The 13,888-nt window shown below is 36.4% G+C and overlaps 1 protein-coding gene across 1 annotated transcript in view; it reads right to left on the reverse strand.

Moving 5' to 3' along the window:
* Nucleotides 1-13,888, reverse strand: part of LOC142851646 (cytochrome P450 3A6-like) — a 38,814-nt gene that overhangs the window by 10,977 nt on the left and 13,949 nt on the right. The window contains exons 5-9 of the mRNA XM_075975532.1: nucleotides 11,132-11,245; nucleotides 10,806-10,894; nucleotides 9,854-10,002; nucleotides 2,424-2,551; nucleotides 1,644-1,710 (exon numbers count right to left, since the gene is read on the reverse strand). Coding sequence (XP_075831647.1) covers nucleotides 1,644-1,710; nucleotides 2,424-2,551; nucleotides 9,854-10,002; nucleotides 10,806-10,894; nucleotides 11,132-11,245 — 547 coding nt within the window. The remainder of the gene's footprint in view (nucleotides 1-1,643; nucleotides 1,711-2,423; nucleotides 2,552-9,853; nucleotides 10,003-10,805; nucleotides 10,895-11,131; nucleotides 11,246-13,888) is intronic.

Here is a 13,888-nt window from a genome sequence, read left to right on the forward strand (position 1 = left end):
CCTTAGAATCTTTTTTTTTCTGTTGGCTTGTCTTTCCCAACTTTGATATGTTAGTTTTTGTTTTATCTTATTATAGTTTATTTTGTTACATTAAAATTATGAATGAAAAGACAAAAACCTAGCTACTGGTGAAAAGGTAACAACTGAACTTTCCTGTTGGGGGAGGGAATATCAGTTTTCTTCAGTAGAATGATACTGCACATATCAACTACTTCAGAGCATGCCTCATGTTCAGGAGTAGATGCCCAACATATAATGGACACCTCAGTTTGTGAGTGAATTTGTGTGTGTGTGTGTGCGTGTGTGTATGTTTGCGCGCACGCACGAGTACACACGGGTGCACGTGCACATGTGTGTCTGTTCATGTACATGCGTGCTTTGATTAGGTTAATTTGGTGTTTGATTTTTTTGTATAGTTTTATTTATTTTACTGATTTGGGGTAATTTTGTTCTTACATTGTTTTTTTATTTGCTCTTATGAAAAAAATATAGTTGGGTGGGTGTGGAGATCTGGAAGGCCTTGGGAGATGGAAAGAATATGATCACAATATATTTAAAATTAGAAATTGTTTTTAAAAGTACCAAAATTTGTTACTGACTTCAAATATGCAATTACCAATGGGATTTAATATTAATAATTTCCAAAAGATACTTTGAGGTACTAATGTATGAATAGAAGCATTACTCTGAAATACTAAATCCAAACACAGTGAATAAAACATTAGAGAGGAAACATGTTATAAAACTGGTTTTCTTCTTTAATGTACTATGTTATTGTAAAAGGAAAAATACATTTCCACAGTCCCTTGGGCTAGAGAACACACTTCCAATGATTGAACTGTAGTGAGGGTAGTATTTTGAGACTGTACTTCCTGTTTGGATGCTGTGGAAACAGATTTGCAGGTAGAGGATCTGATTCAGTGGCTCTTTATGAGGCTGAGACTCAACATTGGACTGATGCAGGTGACCCCGTATTACTGAAAGCTTTTGGGGTATGAAAGACATAACCAAAATAGATCTTCAGATTTTAATTTTTTAATTAAAATATTACTTCCTTTCCTTTTTTTTCTCCTCACTCCTCCAATTCTAATGCCAAACATTTTTCCCCAAATTTAGCAAGGAGTACTTTAACAATTTTTATTAATATAGAAATAAAAAAATCATATAAATACAATGTGCTGAGTTTTGTCTAGCCCTCTTGTATTTGTTTCTGGGCTGACCATTTAGTATTGGATAAACATTCATGGACTCATCCCTGGTGAAAACTAATAATCTCTCTCTCAGCTGTTGTTATCTATCTGTATCTCTTGAACTAAAGTGGGTTTTCATGAGATTTTTCCCAGCTATGTTGGAATGTCAGCTGTTATTGGGACAATTTAGGTCTTGTTTAGGCATTTGTGCTGTTGAGAATGCATGGTTGTGGCTTTCCTGTCATAGATGGAATGTACAATAATTCGGTATTTTCTTTATGCATATACTCCATGATTTTAGAAAGTTCCTCAGACTGATGCTTTTAAAGTACATGTCTATGTCTCGTTGCAATTTAACAGGATGCCTTCTCTGCTTAAATGACCCAGTCAACATTTCAAAGACAAGTCTCTCCCTCTGTACTTCTCTTTAGACTGTAAAGCAGCCTTTATTACCTTTATGGTACTTCACATCTTTCAAATCCTGGGAGTTCATCATCAGCTGAAGAAAATCCACTCGGTGCTTACAAGAGACAGAAATATCAAAGTCAGAAGTTGCAATGTTAAGTCAAAAATGAATATGAAATGGAGACCTTAAATTCTTTTATGAATAATGACTTATTTAAGGCCTGTCTATGGTTAAGTTTGCCTAAATCACTGGTTACAAAAACTGTTAAATACAGATTTTGGAGAACAAGAAGTCTATTATACTCTAGTATCATGCTCCCATGTCCAACACCTTGTCTCGGGGCTTTTCCTCATTCTGAGCATCTGAAGTTACTGATGACAGACCCCGGACTGGAAGCTTGCCAGTTTCATTTTCTGTCATATGCATTTGTTAGCAAAAAGTCCTGAATATCAACCTGTAGTTTACTTAACATATTCTTAAATAATATCCCATATTTTTTGATGGCTGTTTCTGAAGCTCATTGTTGGATTTTATGTGATAATGTGCAAATATTCCAAATATCTAGAGTAATAAAAATTTGATTAGATACTGATTCTTTGGCATCTTACTGACAGTAACTTTCTGCCATGTACTGGTCTCATTAGCCAAAACTGTGATATTCAAGTGGTACTCTCAATGCTCAAAGAAATTGCCCAACTTGATGGCAAGCCACAACACAGATTAAACAGAATGAATTCATCAAATATCTTAATGATATTTTCCATAGGGAATTTTTGACATGTGACAGAATTGCCTTGAAATTGAAGTAAATTTTTTATACATTTTACCTCCTGGTTATCTTTTAGCCGATCATTTTTTACTTTATTCACAAAATTTCGTAAAAAACTTGTAGCATCACTAGGAAGATTGCAGATATTTAACTTTTCATACAGTCCTTTAAGAAATGGAAAGAGTGCTATAGAGAAAAAGAAATACCATGATGAAAATGTTAACTTAACCTATTGGCAGTTACTTTATTCATCAATGTTAAAAACTGTATAATTAAAAAATAAAATAATCAAATCATGTGACAGAAACAAAATTGGCAGACACAAGCTAAAAAATAAATCGTAATATATTTATTATATATATATATATCTTATCACACCTTAATATGTTAAATTTAAATAAATTTATTTATCTTATATCCTGTCTGCAGTGTCTTCTCATTCCTCTCCTCTCAATACAGCATCCCACCCCTGTTCACATCCCTCAATCTGTTCCACCTTCTTTTCTGTTTAAAAGGGCAGGTCTCCCATGACTGTCAACAAAACAAGGCATATAAAGTTGCAGTAAGACTAAGCACCTCCCCATACATTAAAGCTGGGCAAAGTGACCCAGTATGAGGAGTAGGTTCCCAAAAGTGAGTAAAAGTGTTGGAGACAGCCTTTGTTCCTACTGATAGGAGTTCCACAAGAGGATCATGCAACACAACTGTAACATACATGCAGAGTGCCTAGATCAGTCCCATACAGGCTTTCTCATTGGCAGTTCAGTCCCTGTGAGCCCATATGAGCCCAGGTTATTTGATTCTGTGAGTTTTCTTGTAATGTTCTTGACTCCTTTGTCTCCTATCATCCTTTTCTCCCTATTCTTCAGGATTACTTGGGCAGGAGAGTAAGACCACGCAAATATTGCCTAGAGTGTCAGGACCTACAGACCTAAGATAGAATCAAACATAACAGGAGAAAAAAATATCTTTGTCAGTGTAAAGAAGTTGAAGTCTTAATAAAAACATGTATACAAAAATACATTTTCTCCACAGAAATTTAGTATGGACTTCTACTAAAATATTTAGAAAAAACCAAAACCAATTCTTCACAGATGTCCAAAACTTACAAAATTACAGAAAGATTCAGAATTCATTTTAAAGGCTAATACTATCTTCTTAGTCATACCAGAATATGTCATGCAAAGTAAAATTGTATCAAATGTGACTTATACATAATATTGGAGACTTCATCAATAAAATACTTTCGCCTTGATGCATGCTATCCAAAGAGGTACAAATAGAATAAAATCAAGCTGCACACAAGCACTTTGAATGAAATAATCTGAAAATTAAGAACAGGGTCTCAATGTTCAGGGAATTCTCTTAACTTGATAAAAAATTGTCTATAAAAACAAAGAGTTTACACAGAAATTTACAGAGAAAATATTTCCCATTGAGTAAAAATAGAGACCATGATAGCTTGTTTTCTTTATCTTCACCACTCCTCAGTAACTATAACCAAAAAGCAGGTTTGTATGTCTACCAGGGTACAGCATCAATATACAAGGATACACAAGCTACAACCATGAGATCTGGCACAGTCAGTATTACATCCCTCTGAGTGCTGAGGGGGAGAATCACATTCTTGAGGAGCATACTAAATTAGTAAATATAATCTGGAATAAAATAAACAAAAATTTCATTGTTGGTGATTAGATAAGCAGCATTAGGTATGCTAGCCAAGCATGGTACCACGAAGTTTCATCCCTGGGTCCTGTGTTTGAAGAAGAATCTTGCTCTTCGGCTTAGTAGGTCAAGAATTACAATCATCCTGCCTCTATATCATTACCTCAGGAATTCAATGCATTCACCAATACAACTGACACAAAAACTGCTCCTTTACTTAATTGTATGCATATTTAATGGAACAAAACAAGCCCAATGTGAAATTAGCAAAAAAAACACCATTCACAAAACCATTAAAACATAGTCATAGCCCCCACTACACACTCATCCTCCTGGTACCCATAACCTTCATTAGGCTGAGCCAGGACACATCTTGATGATGAAACTCAACATCAAATATATTCTGGAGCAGGACTTAGTGAAGAGAATAATGCAGAGGGTCCTCCTTTGATGAGCTAACCTGATATTCTGACCAGGATATTTTCTTATCTCAATTTTTCCACAGTCTTACTCTCCACTACAGCTATTCCTTATTTTTTACCATGTCCAATGCCAATATAGATTCCTGCTTTTCTCACTTTTATGTTATATGATTTTTTTGTTCAACAAACCTTTTTCTATAACCTTTCTTCCTTTTTAGAACATAGACTGGTCTCCTTCCCAGTATCTCTGTGACTCAGCTTTCTGAGAGATGAGACCGTTTTATATGATATGAGTGCACAGCTTTCACCTTCTGATTCCAGTCTACATTTAAACAAAATTTCCACATCTTTCCTCATCTCTTTCTTGTATCTATCTTTTTCTTTCTATATATTCATACATCCTCTATTTCCTACTAAGAAACATTCAACTAACTAGTCCCTAGTTCCTCCAAAGTTTACTTCTTACTTTTCTTTCCTTTTTTTCTCACTTATAGTACAAATAGCTAAATAGTAGAGAGAGAATTGAGTATGCCTTAGTTGCTAAAACATTTGGAACTTAAAGACTTTCTAAAGATAGCTTCTTAATTAACCACTAATATATTTTTATGGCAGTCTTACTGATGGATAACAACTCATGTTAAAGACATTGATCAACTGACTGAGAATGACTGAGTGGAGATCGTGGAGCCCTGAACACAAGGCTAACAGGAGAAAACTCATCTCAACCCTACTCATAGCTAGACTTCCTTTAACACAAAACACTCCTACTGAAGGAAGAAAGATGCTATGAATTAAATCAACAAGAAACTTCTGAAACCTATGAACACCTGATTTTTGACAAAGGAGCTAAAAGTATACAATGGAAGAAAGAAAGCATCTTCAACAAATGGTGCTGGCACAACTGGATGTCAACCTGTAGAAGAATGAAAATAGATCCATATCTATCACCATGCACAAAACTCAAGTCCAAATGGATTAAAGACCTCAATATCAATCTGAACACACTGAACCTGATAGAAGAGAAAGTGAGAAGTTCTCTACAACACATGGACACAGGAAACCACTTCCTACGTATAACCCCAGTAGCACAGACAATAAGGGCAATATTTAATAAATGGGACCTCCTAAAACTAAGAAGCTTCTGTAAAGCAAATGAAACTGTCATTAAGACAAAAAGGCAACCTACTGACTGGGAGAAGATCTTCACCAACCCTGCAACAGACAAAGGTCTGATCTCCAAAATATATAAAGAACTCAAGAAACTAGACTTTAAAATGCTAATTAACCCAATTAAAAAATGAAACACTAAACTGAACAGAGAATTCTAAAGAGAAGTTCAAATGGCCAAAAGACACTTATGGTCCAGTTCAACCTCCTTAGCAATCAGGGAAATGCAAATCAAAACAATTTTGAGATACCATCTTACTCCTATCAGAATGGCTAAAATCAAAAACACCAATGATAGCCTTTGCACAATGGGATATGGAGTAAGTGGAACACACATTCATTGCTGGTGGGAATGTGAACTTGTACAACCACTTTGGAAATAAGTGTGGTGGTTTCTCAGGAAATTCTGGATCAACCTACCCCAGGATCCAGCAATACCTCTCTTTGGAATATATCCAAGAGATACCCTATCATACTAGAAAAGCATTTGTTCAACTGTGTTCATAGCAGCATTATTTATAATAGCCAGAACCTTGAAACAACCTGGATGCCCCTCAATAGAAGAATGGATAAAAAAAAGTGTGGAATATGTACTCATTAGAGTACTACTCAGTGGCAAAAAAACAATGACATTGTGAATTTTGCATGCAAATGGATGGAAATAGAAAACACTATCCTGAGTGAGGTAACCCAGACCCAAAAAGATGAATATGGTATGTACTCAGTCATAAGTGGATTCTAGCCATAAATAAAGGACATTGAGCCATTAATTCGTGATCCTAGAGAAGCTAAATAAGAATCTAAATAAAGAAAAACATAGTTATTTTCCTGGAAATTGGAAGGAGACAAGATTGCCAGGCAAACATTGGAAACTTCAGGTTGGGGGTGAGGTGGGGTTAAGGGGAGATGGGGAGAAAAAAGTGAGAAGGGGAGGATGGGGAGAGCTTGGAGGAATGGGACAGTAGGAATGAAGGAAGGGTGGTTATGAGAGCAGGGAAGTATATATCTTAATTAAGAGAGCCATTTTAGGGTTGGCAAGAGACTTGACTCTAGAGGTGTTCCCAAGTGTCCATGGACATGTCCCCAGATAGTTCCTTGGGCAGCTGAAGAGAGGGAGCCTAAAATGGTTCTATCCTATAGCCATACTGATGAGTATCTTGCATATCACCATCTGGTGATGGATGGAGATAGAGACAGAGACCCACAATGGAGCACTGGACTGAGCTCCTAAAGTCCAAATGAGGAGCAGAAGGAGGGAGAACATGAGCAAGGAAGTCAGGACCGCGAGGGTGCGTCCACCTACTGAGACGGTGGGGCTGATCTAATGGGAGCTCACCAAGGCCAGCTGGACTGGGATTGATGGAGCATGTGATCAAACCGGACTCTCTGAACATGGGGGACAATGAGGGCTGAATGAGAAGCCTAGGACAATGGGACTGGGCTTTGATCCTACTGCACGTATTGTCATTGTGGGAGCCTAGTCTGTTAGGATGCTCACCTTCCTATTCCTAGGTGGATGGGTGAGGACCTTGGACTTCCCACAGGGCGGGGAACCCTGACTGCTCATTGGAGTGGAGAGGGAGGGGGAGGGGGGGAGAAATGGGAGGAGGTGGAAATTTTTAATAAAATAAAAAAATATGCATCAAAAAAAGAAAACTTCTGATGCAAACTTAGATGGAAATATCTCAGCAGTATAGCACTAGTAAGTTGAAAAACCAAACCAATTTTCCTTCAATAATTATTAAGCTAATAGCAACTCTTAAGAAGATAAGCAGACATAACTCCAGATTAGAAATCAAAATGATTATTCATTTTTTTTCAAAAAATTCAAATGACACATGCCTATCTTCTGAATACTACCAAGAAAATACTAAATGCTGAAAGAATTAAGGAAATTGAGGAAACATATTAAAATAAAATTTCACAAAAAGATTGAATACAGAAGGGAGACAAACAATGAGATCATGACAGAAATGAAAAATTTAATAACTCAAATATAAGATTCAGTGGAAAACATCAAAGAAAAATGAGTAATATATGAGAAAAGATGAGGACTGAGAGACAAGACAGAAGAATAGGACCATTCAGTTATGGTTAGTGATCAGTTTGCTCAAGAGGGTAGGTAAAACTTGTGAAGGCTTTTGGGAGATCAATAAAAAGTCTGTGAGTTTCAGCATAGAGAAATGAAAACATCTTCATGTCAAAGTCATATAACATATTCCCAATAAGAACATAGAAGAAAACTTTCCAAACCTAAGAAAGACATTTCCATGTAGATACAAAAGTGTAGGGAGAACATCACATAGACAAGAGCAGAGAAGAAACATCCTATGTTGTATTAAAGGTAAAAGCTCACAACACAGAATAAAAAAAGTGTACTGAAACAAGCAAGAGGGAAGCAAAGTAGATACATCAGTGTCACAGCTGAATTCTCAGTGCAAATCATGTAAGATCAGAGGGCTTAGAAAGATGTATTTCAGCCTATGAAAATCAAGACCTGCTGAAAAAATATTAACATACCAACAAACTATTTATGATAATCAAAGAAGAAAGAAAAATCATTTGGGATAAGTCAGGCTAAATGATTTTAGCCATGTTACAGAACTCACTGGAAGGAATATTTCATCCTGAAGAAAAATATAAACACATTCAAGAGTCTTGAGGGGAAAAACAACACTAAGGCAGTTGTTAAGGAAAAGACAATAAAGAAAATATAGACAGAAGGAAATCAGCAATGTAACAAGAAATAAATTACATTCATTTCAATTTCATTCCAATGATGGAAGGATGGTTCAGTACATGTAAATGTATAAATATAAATTCTGACATAAACGGGCTCAAGGCAGGAATCATAGATTTTTTTCATATGTAACAACTCCACATTAAACATGCACCAAAACTGATAAAAGCATGTGTAATATGCAAGGATAAAGGAGGATATTGGGTCAGAACATTCAATAGATGTAGTAATAAGAGCAGCGGTGCTGCGTCCCCAGCACCCCGGCAGCCTGGCTAGCTTATGCCCGAAATAACAACACACAAACTGTATTCATTTAATCACTGCTTGGCCCATTAGCTCTAGCCCTTACTGGCTAATTCTGATATCCCGATAAACCCAATTCTTTTTTTTTTTTTGGTTTTTTTTTTTTTTTTTTTTGTTTTGTTTTTCGAGACAGGGTTTCTCTGTGGTTTTGGAGCCTGTCCTGGAATTAGCTCTTGTAGACCAGGCTGGTCTCGAATTTACAGACATCGCCTGCCTCTGCCTCCCGAGTGCTGGGATTAAAGGCATGCGCCACCACTGCCCGGCCATTTCTAATAAACTGTAGCACCGGTCTTACCGGGAAGATTCAGCATGTCTGACCTGGCGGCTTGCTCCATCTTGTCTGCTTCAGAGAGCAGAGCTATCACGTCTACCTGGGAGAGGGGAGCTGTCAAGTCTGAGCTCACTTCCTCTTCCTCCCAGCATTCTGTTCTGTTTACTCCACCCACCTATGTTTTAACCTATTGGGGCCAAGGCAGTTGATTTAACCAATGACCTTCCTCCATCAAATAGAGACATGGGATAGAATATAGTGTAGTGTAGTTTGTACCTGTGTATGTGTGTGTGTGTGTGTGTGTGTGTGTGTGTGTGTGTGTGTTTGTGTGTGTATGCGTGTGTGTGTATGCCATAAATATTTTTACTTTATATGCTAGCTAAAAGAAATTAGAATATTGATAGACTTTTAAAAAATACCCTACAGAGCTATAGCGAAAAACCAAAATGTTAAATGCTTTCTGGTATTTTTCACAAAGGAAAACTGGGGTTGTTGATGGAATTCACCTTTATTCCAAAGATGGGATAGAGACTTCTACACTCACTGTTAAAATAAATGTACTGCTATCTGTAACGAAAAACAGAAACATTTGAAGCAAATCACATTAAATTAAATTTCATTCAAGAGATAGAGGAATGAATTAATGTATATAAATATAAGTCATGAGTTTAGTAGATTAAAGACAAAAATGCCATGATCATCCAAGGCATTTCATAAAATATAAAGTATGTGGCAGTGATGGAGAACCACATGTGTTATGAAAATACAATGGGTGATAAGAGAACCAGATCATATGGGAGTGGAAGCTAGATGGGGGAGGCAAGGGTGTCTGTATATACTATGAGAAATATTTTTGCTTTATATGTTTATTAAAATATGTTTAATATCTTAATATAGTTGAAAAACAATCTACATACCTGTAGAGAAAAGCAATGGATTGAAAATGCCAAATGTTAAAAGCTTTTTGGTGTTTCTCACAAAGGGATCCTGGGGATTGTTGATGGAATCCACTTCCACTCCAAACGAGGTGCTAGTGATCACATCCATGCTGTAGGCTCCAAAGATCCTGAGTCAAGAAACAGGAGTTAGCATGTGACCCACGCAGGCCCTGTCTTGAACTCATAAAGCATGCAAACTACTCAAACTCTTGGAGACTGTGATACCCTGGAAGAAGTCATCCCATGTGATATAGGAACTAAGGATGTTTCTGAGAAAAATATTAAAATAGACTCACCAAGTTTTTAGTACATTAGAGTTATTCATTGTTTGTATTCAGTATGCTCAGGACAGCCTAAGATTAACACTTTGATGTCATCATAAGATAACAGGGTTTTCTACATTCTCCATTTTTGGAACTTTCTTGCTTTAAGTTTGATGGAGATGTGGGAGAAGATTTTTTTCTTATGGATATTTTTCTATGTACCTCAACAAAAACTATGATTTTAGATTGTTCAATGTTACAATCTGTAACACTCTTAGCCAAACCAATTCCTGAGAATATTCCACAAACACTCTCCTCCCACAGTTCCCAATCTCCACAACTGTAGCTGTCCTAAGATTATGTTCTTTCTAAGATATATAATTTGTCTTCCAGAATATGCAGGATTACAACACTTAATCTAATATTGTCTCATGTACACACAGTGGGGGGTGAGACTGTGTTAACCAAGGTAATTTTAGAGTTTATCTTTCTCAAATAGTTCATAGCTGTGTAACATTGCACCCCACATTTACTCTAGCTCTGGGTTAATTCAACATGGGGAATATTGTTTTGGAATAATCAACACAGGGAATATTAGTTACCTGGCAGACTGGGGAAATCTCAAGATGTGTCAAATAACCCCAGAAAATGCATTCAGCACTACTCACTCTTTCATGTTAACAGGCCTGCCTTCCTCTGCCTTCTGACCAATGTGTTTCACCAGTGCATCTCCATAATGTTGGATAATGGGGAACATCTAATCACAAAGACAACACAGTCTGTTGTTAATGTAAGATTCTGAGTCCCAATACAACTAGGCTTGAAATGATGAAAGGCCAGTCATATATTCTAATGGTCTGTGTAAGACCTAGAAAGAACAAAAGTCACTGTGAAGAATATTATGCTCAAAGGACTGTGACGACTATGATATTACTCTACCTGTCCTCAGACGCAGTCTTATACATTTACAGTGAAAAGTCCTCCGTTTTCTTACCTCCTTCAGTTTTCCACTGGAGAAGGCTGGAGACAACAACGTTCGCATTCTCTTCCATTCTTCATTCTGACACCTAATGATACTACTTTTCATAAATCCACCTGGACCAAGAGACTATAATACAAATAAAATATATTTCCCTCCATGAGATTGGTTACAAAACATGTATAAAACAGTCACTACTTCTTTAATAGATACTGACCATCTTCCTGGTAGCAAGTTTTATGCTTAATTTTCAATAAATATTCATCAAAGGAGAATCAAACTAGGGACAGAGAGAAGGCTCAGCTGTTAGGAGCATATGCTGCTCTTGCAGAAGACCTGAGGTCGGCTCCCAGCATCATGTCAGGTGGCTTAAAACTGCCTGCAGTTCCATATCATAGGGATCAAACATGTTCTTCTGGCCTTTGTGTCCATTGCACTCATGTTAACAGGCCCATACACAGACATACATATATGCAAATAATTAAAATAATATCTTAAAAAACTTAGAGTCAAGATGAACTGCTAGAGACATGAGAACAGCCACATTCTCGGTCTTAGAAGGCTATTGCAATCTAAAAATCTCAAGTCTCAAATTACCTGCAAAAGAACTGCATAAGCTATGACCCAGGAACACTACACTATTGGGAAGGAAAGACTCATGTGGTCCTTTCTTTGAGGATTTATAAAGAAGTAATGATTGTTAGGGAAGGAAGAAACATTTCATTTATTAGTGAATACATAGACAAGATGCTGTGTTCCTGCAAACACCTTTCAGTGTACATGCTATTGAAAAATATCCCTTATTATAGTCATTGAGTCACCAAAACCTTTTAAAAATCATCTTAATAGAAGGAAGAATAGTTTGGAATAAGAAGGCAAACAGCAAAAGTGGTAGAAGAAAATATTATGTTATAGTAAATAATTATAAGCAAAATACATTATATATGGAAATATTATGCTAGCATGTTTCATATTTATTACAACAATGCTATAATGAGCCTATCACACACACACACACACACACACACACACACACACACACACATATATATATATATATATGAACAAAACTGAAAACATAGAAATATGTAAAAATTACCATCACTAAAAAAGAAAAATCATGGTTGTGTTGGGAGACAGGCCATCCCAAGCTTTCTTTGAGGTCCTAATATAAAGAAAATGGGCATAGATGTTCAAGATTGAGACTTTGTCTTGATGGATTTTTTGTGATGGTATGAAATGCCCTTCTCCATTTATTCTGATTGATTTCAGTTGAAGTATATTTTGTTAGATAATAGGATAGCTATTTCTGCTTGTTTCTTGGGTACATTTGATTGGAAAATCCTTTCCCAACCCTTTATTCTGAGCTAATGTCTGTATTTGTGGTTGAGGTATTTTTCTTATATACACAGGATGATGGGTTTTGTTTTCGTATCCATTTTTTAGCCTGTGCCTTTTTATATGTAAATCGAGTCCATTGATATTAAGAGATATTAACAAACAGTGATTGCTAATTCCTGTAATTTTTTCGGTGGTAGTGTTTATGCATTTCCCTTCTTCAGGATTTGCTGGTGTGAGGTTATCTGTTGCCTGTGTTTTTAAGGGCTTGGTTAGCTTCCTTGGGTTGGACTTTTTCTTATAGTACTTTCTGTAGGGGCTGGATTTGGGGATAGGTATTGTTTAATTTTGGTTTTCCCATGAAATATCTTGTTTTCTCCATCAATGGTGGTTGAAACCTTTATTGGATATAGAATGGGCTAGAATCCGTGGTCTCTTAGTGTCTGCAACAATCTGTCCAGGACCTTCTGGGTTTCAGAGAGTCCATTGAGAAGTTGAGTATAATTTTGATAAGTGTGACTACAAGGACAATTGATCAGCTATGTTCATAATAGTATTATTTATAACAGCTGGGTCAGACTGTGGAGTCATTTTCAGTGAGACCAGCTTTTATCCCTACTGCTTTTACGGTCTTTTTGGGAACCCATTCTCTTTGTAGGGTTACTTTGTTCAGCTTAGATATAGTGGAGAGGGCTTTGGTCCCTCCTTAAATCTATGTGCTACATGTTGTTGACTCCCCATAGAATGACTTACCCTCTCTGAAGAGTGGGTGAAGACATGTAATGACAAAGAAGGTAGAGGGAATGGGAGGAGGGAGGGAGTAGAAACTGGGATTAATATGTAAAAGAAGAAAATATTGTTTTTTAAATAAATAAATAAAATAATACATATTTAAAAAAGAAAAAGGAATAAAATTTTTATATTCTGCTTTTAGTGCAACATTGCTTGATTAGCTTCCTTCTCACTTCATTCCAGTACATAACAGCACACTTCAGATTCAGTCCAATTTCTCCCCTTTGTATGCTCATTTGGCATAAGACATACTTTATGCAAGACCCCTGAACCCAACTTTCTTATCTTCCTTATCTTTTAATCCTCTGTTCCTCTTCCTCAGGAGCCTGTCATGAAGTCAAGAACGGGTAAAAATTTAAACAGATTTATAATCCTATGAAAATAAAAAAGTAATTAAAAGTCTTCCAACTAAAAAAAACCCATGGCCAGATGACTTCAGCACAGAATTTTATCACAATTACAAAGAACTAGTAGGAACACTACTCAAATTTTTCAGCACAATAAAAACAGAATATTACCCAAATGCTTTTTATGTGGTCACAGTTACCCTGATTCCCAAACCAAACAAAGATGCAACAAAGAGAATTACAGACCAATCTCCCTCGTAAACACTAATGCAAAAAACACTCAACAAAATACTGG

Source organism: Microtus pennsylvanicus, chromosome 1 (genome assembly GCF_037038515.1).
Source record: "Microtus pennsylvanicus isolate mMicPen1 chromosome 1, mMicPen1.hap1, whole genome shotgun sequence".
NCBI lineage: Eukaryota > Metazoa > Chordata > Mammalia > Rodentia > Cricetidae > Microtus > Microtus pennsylvanicus.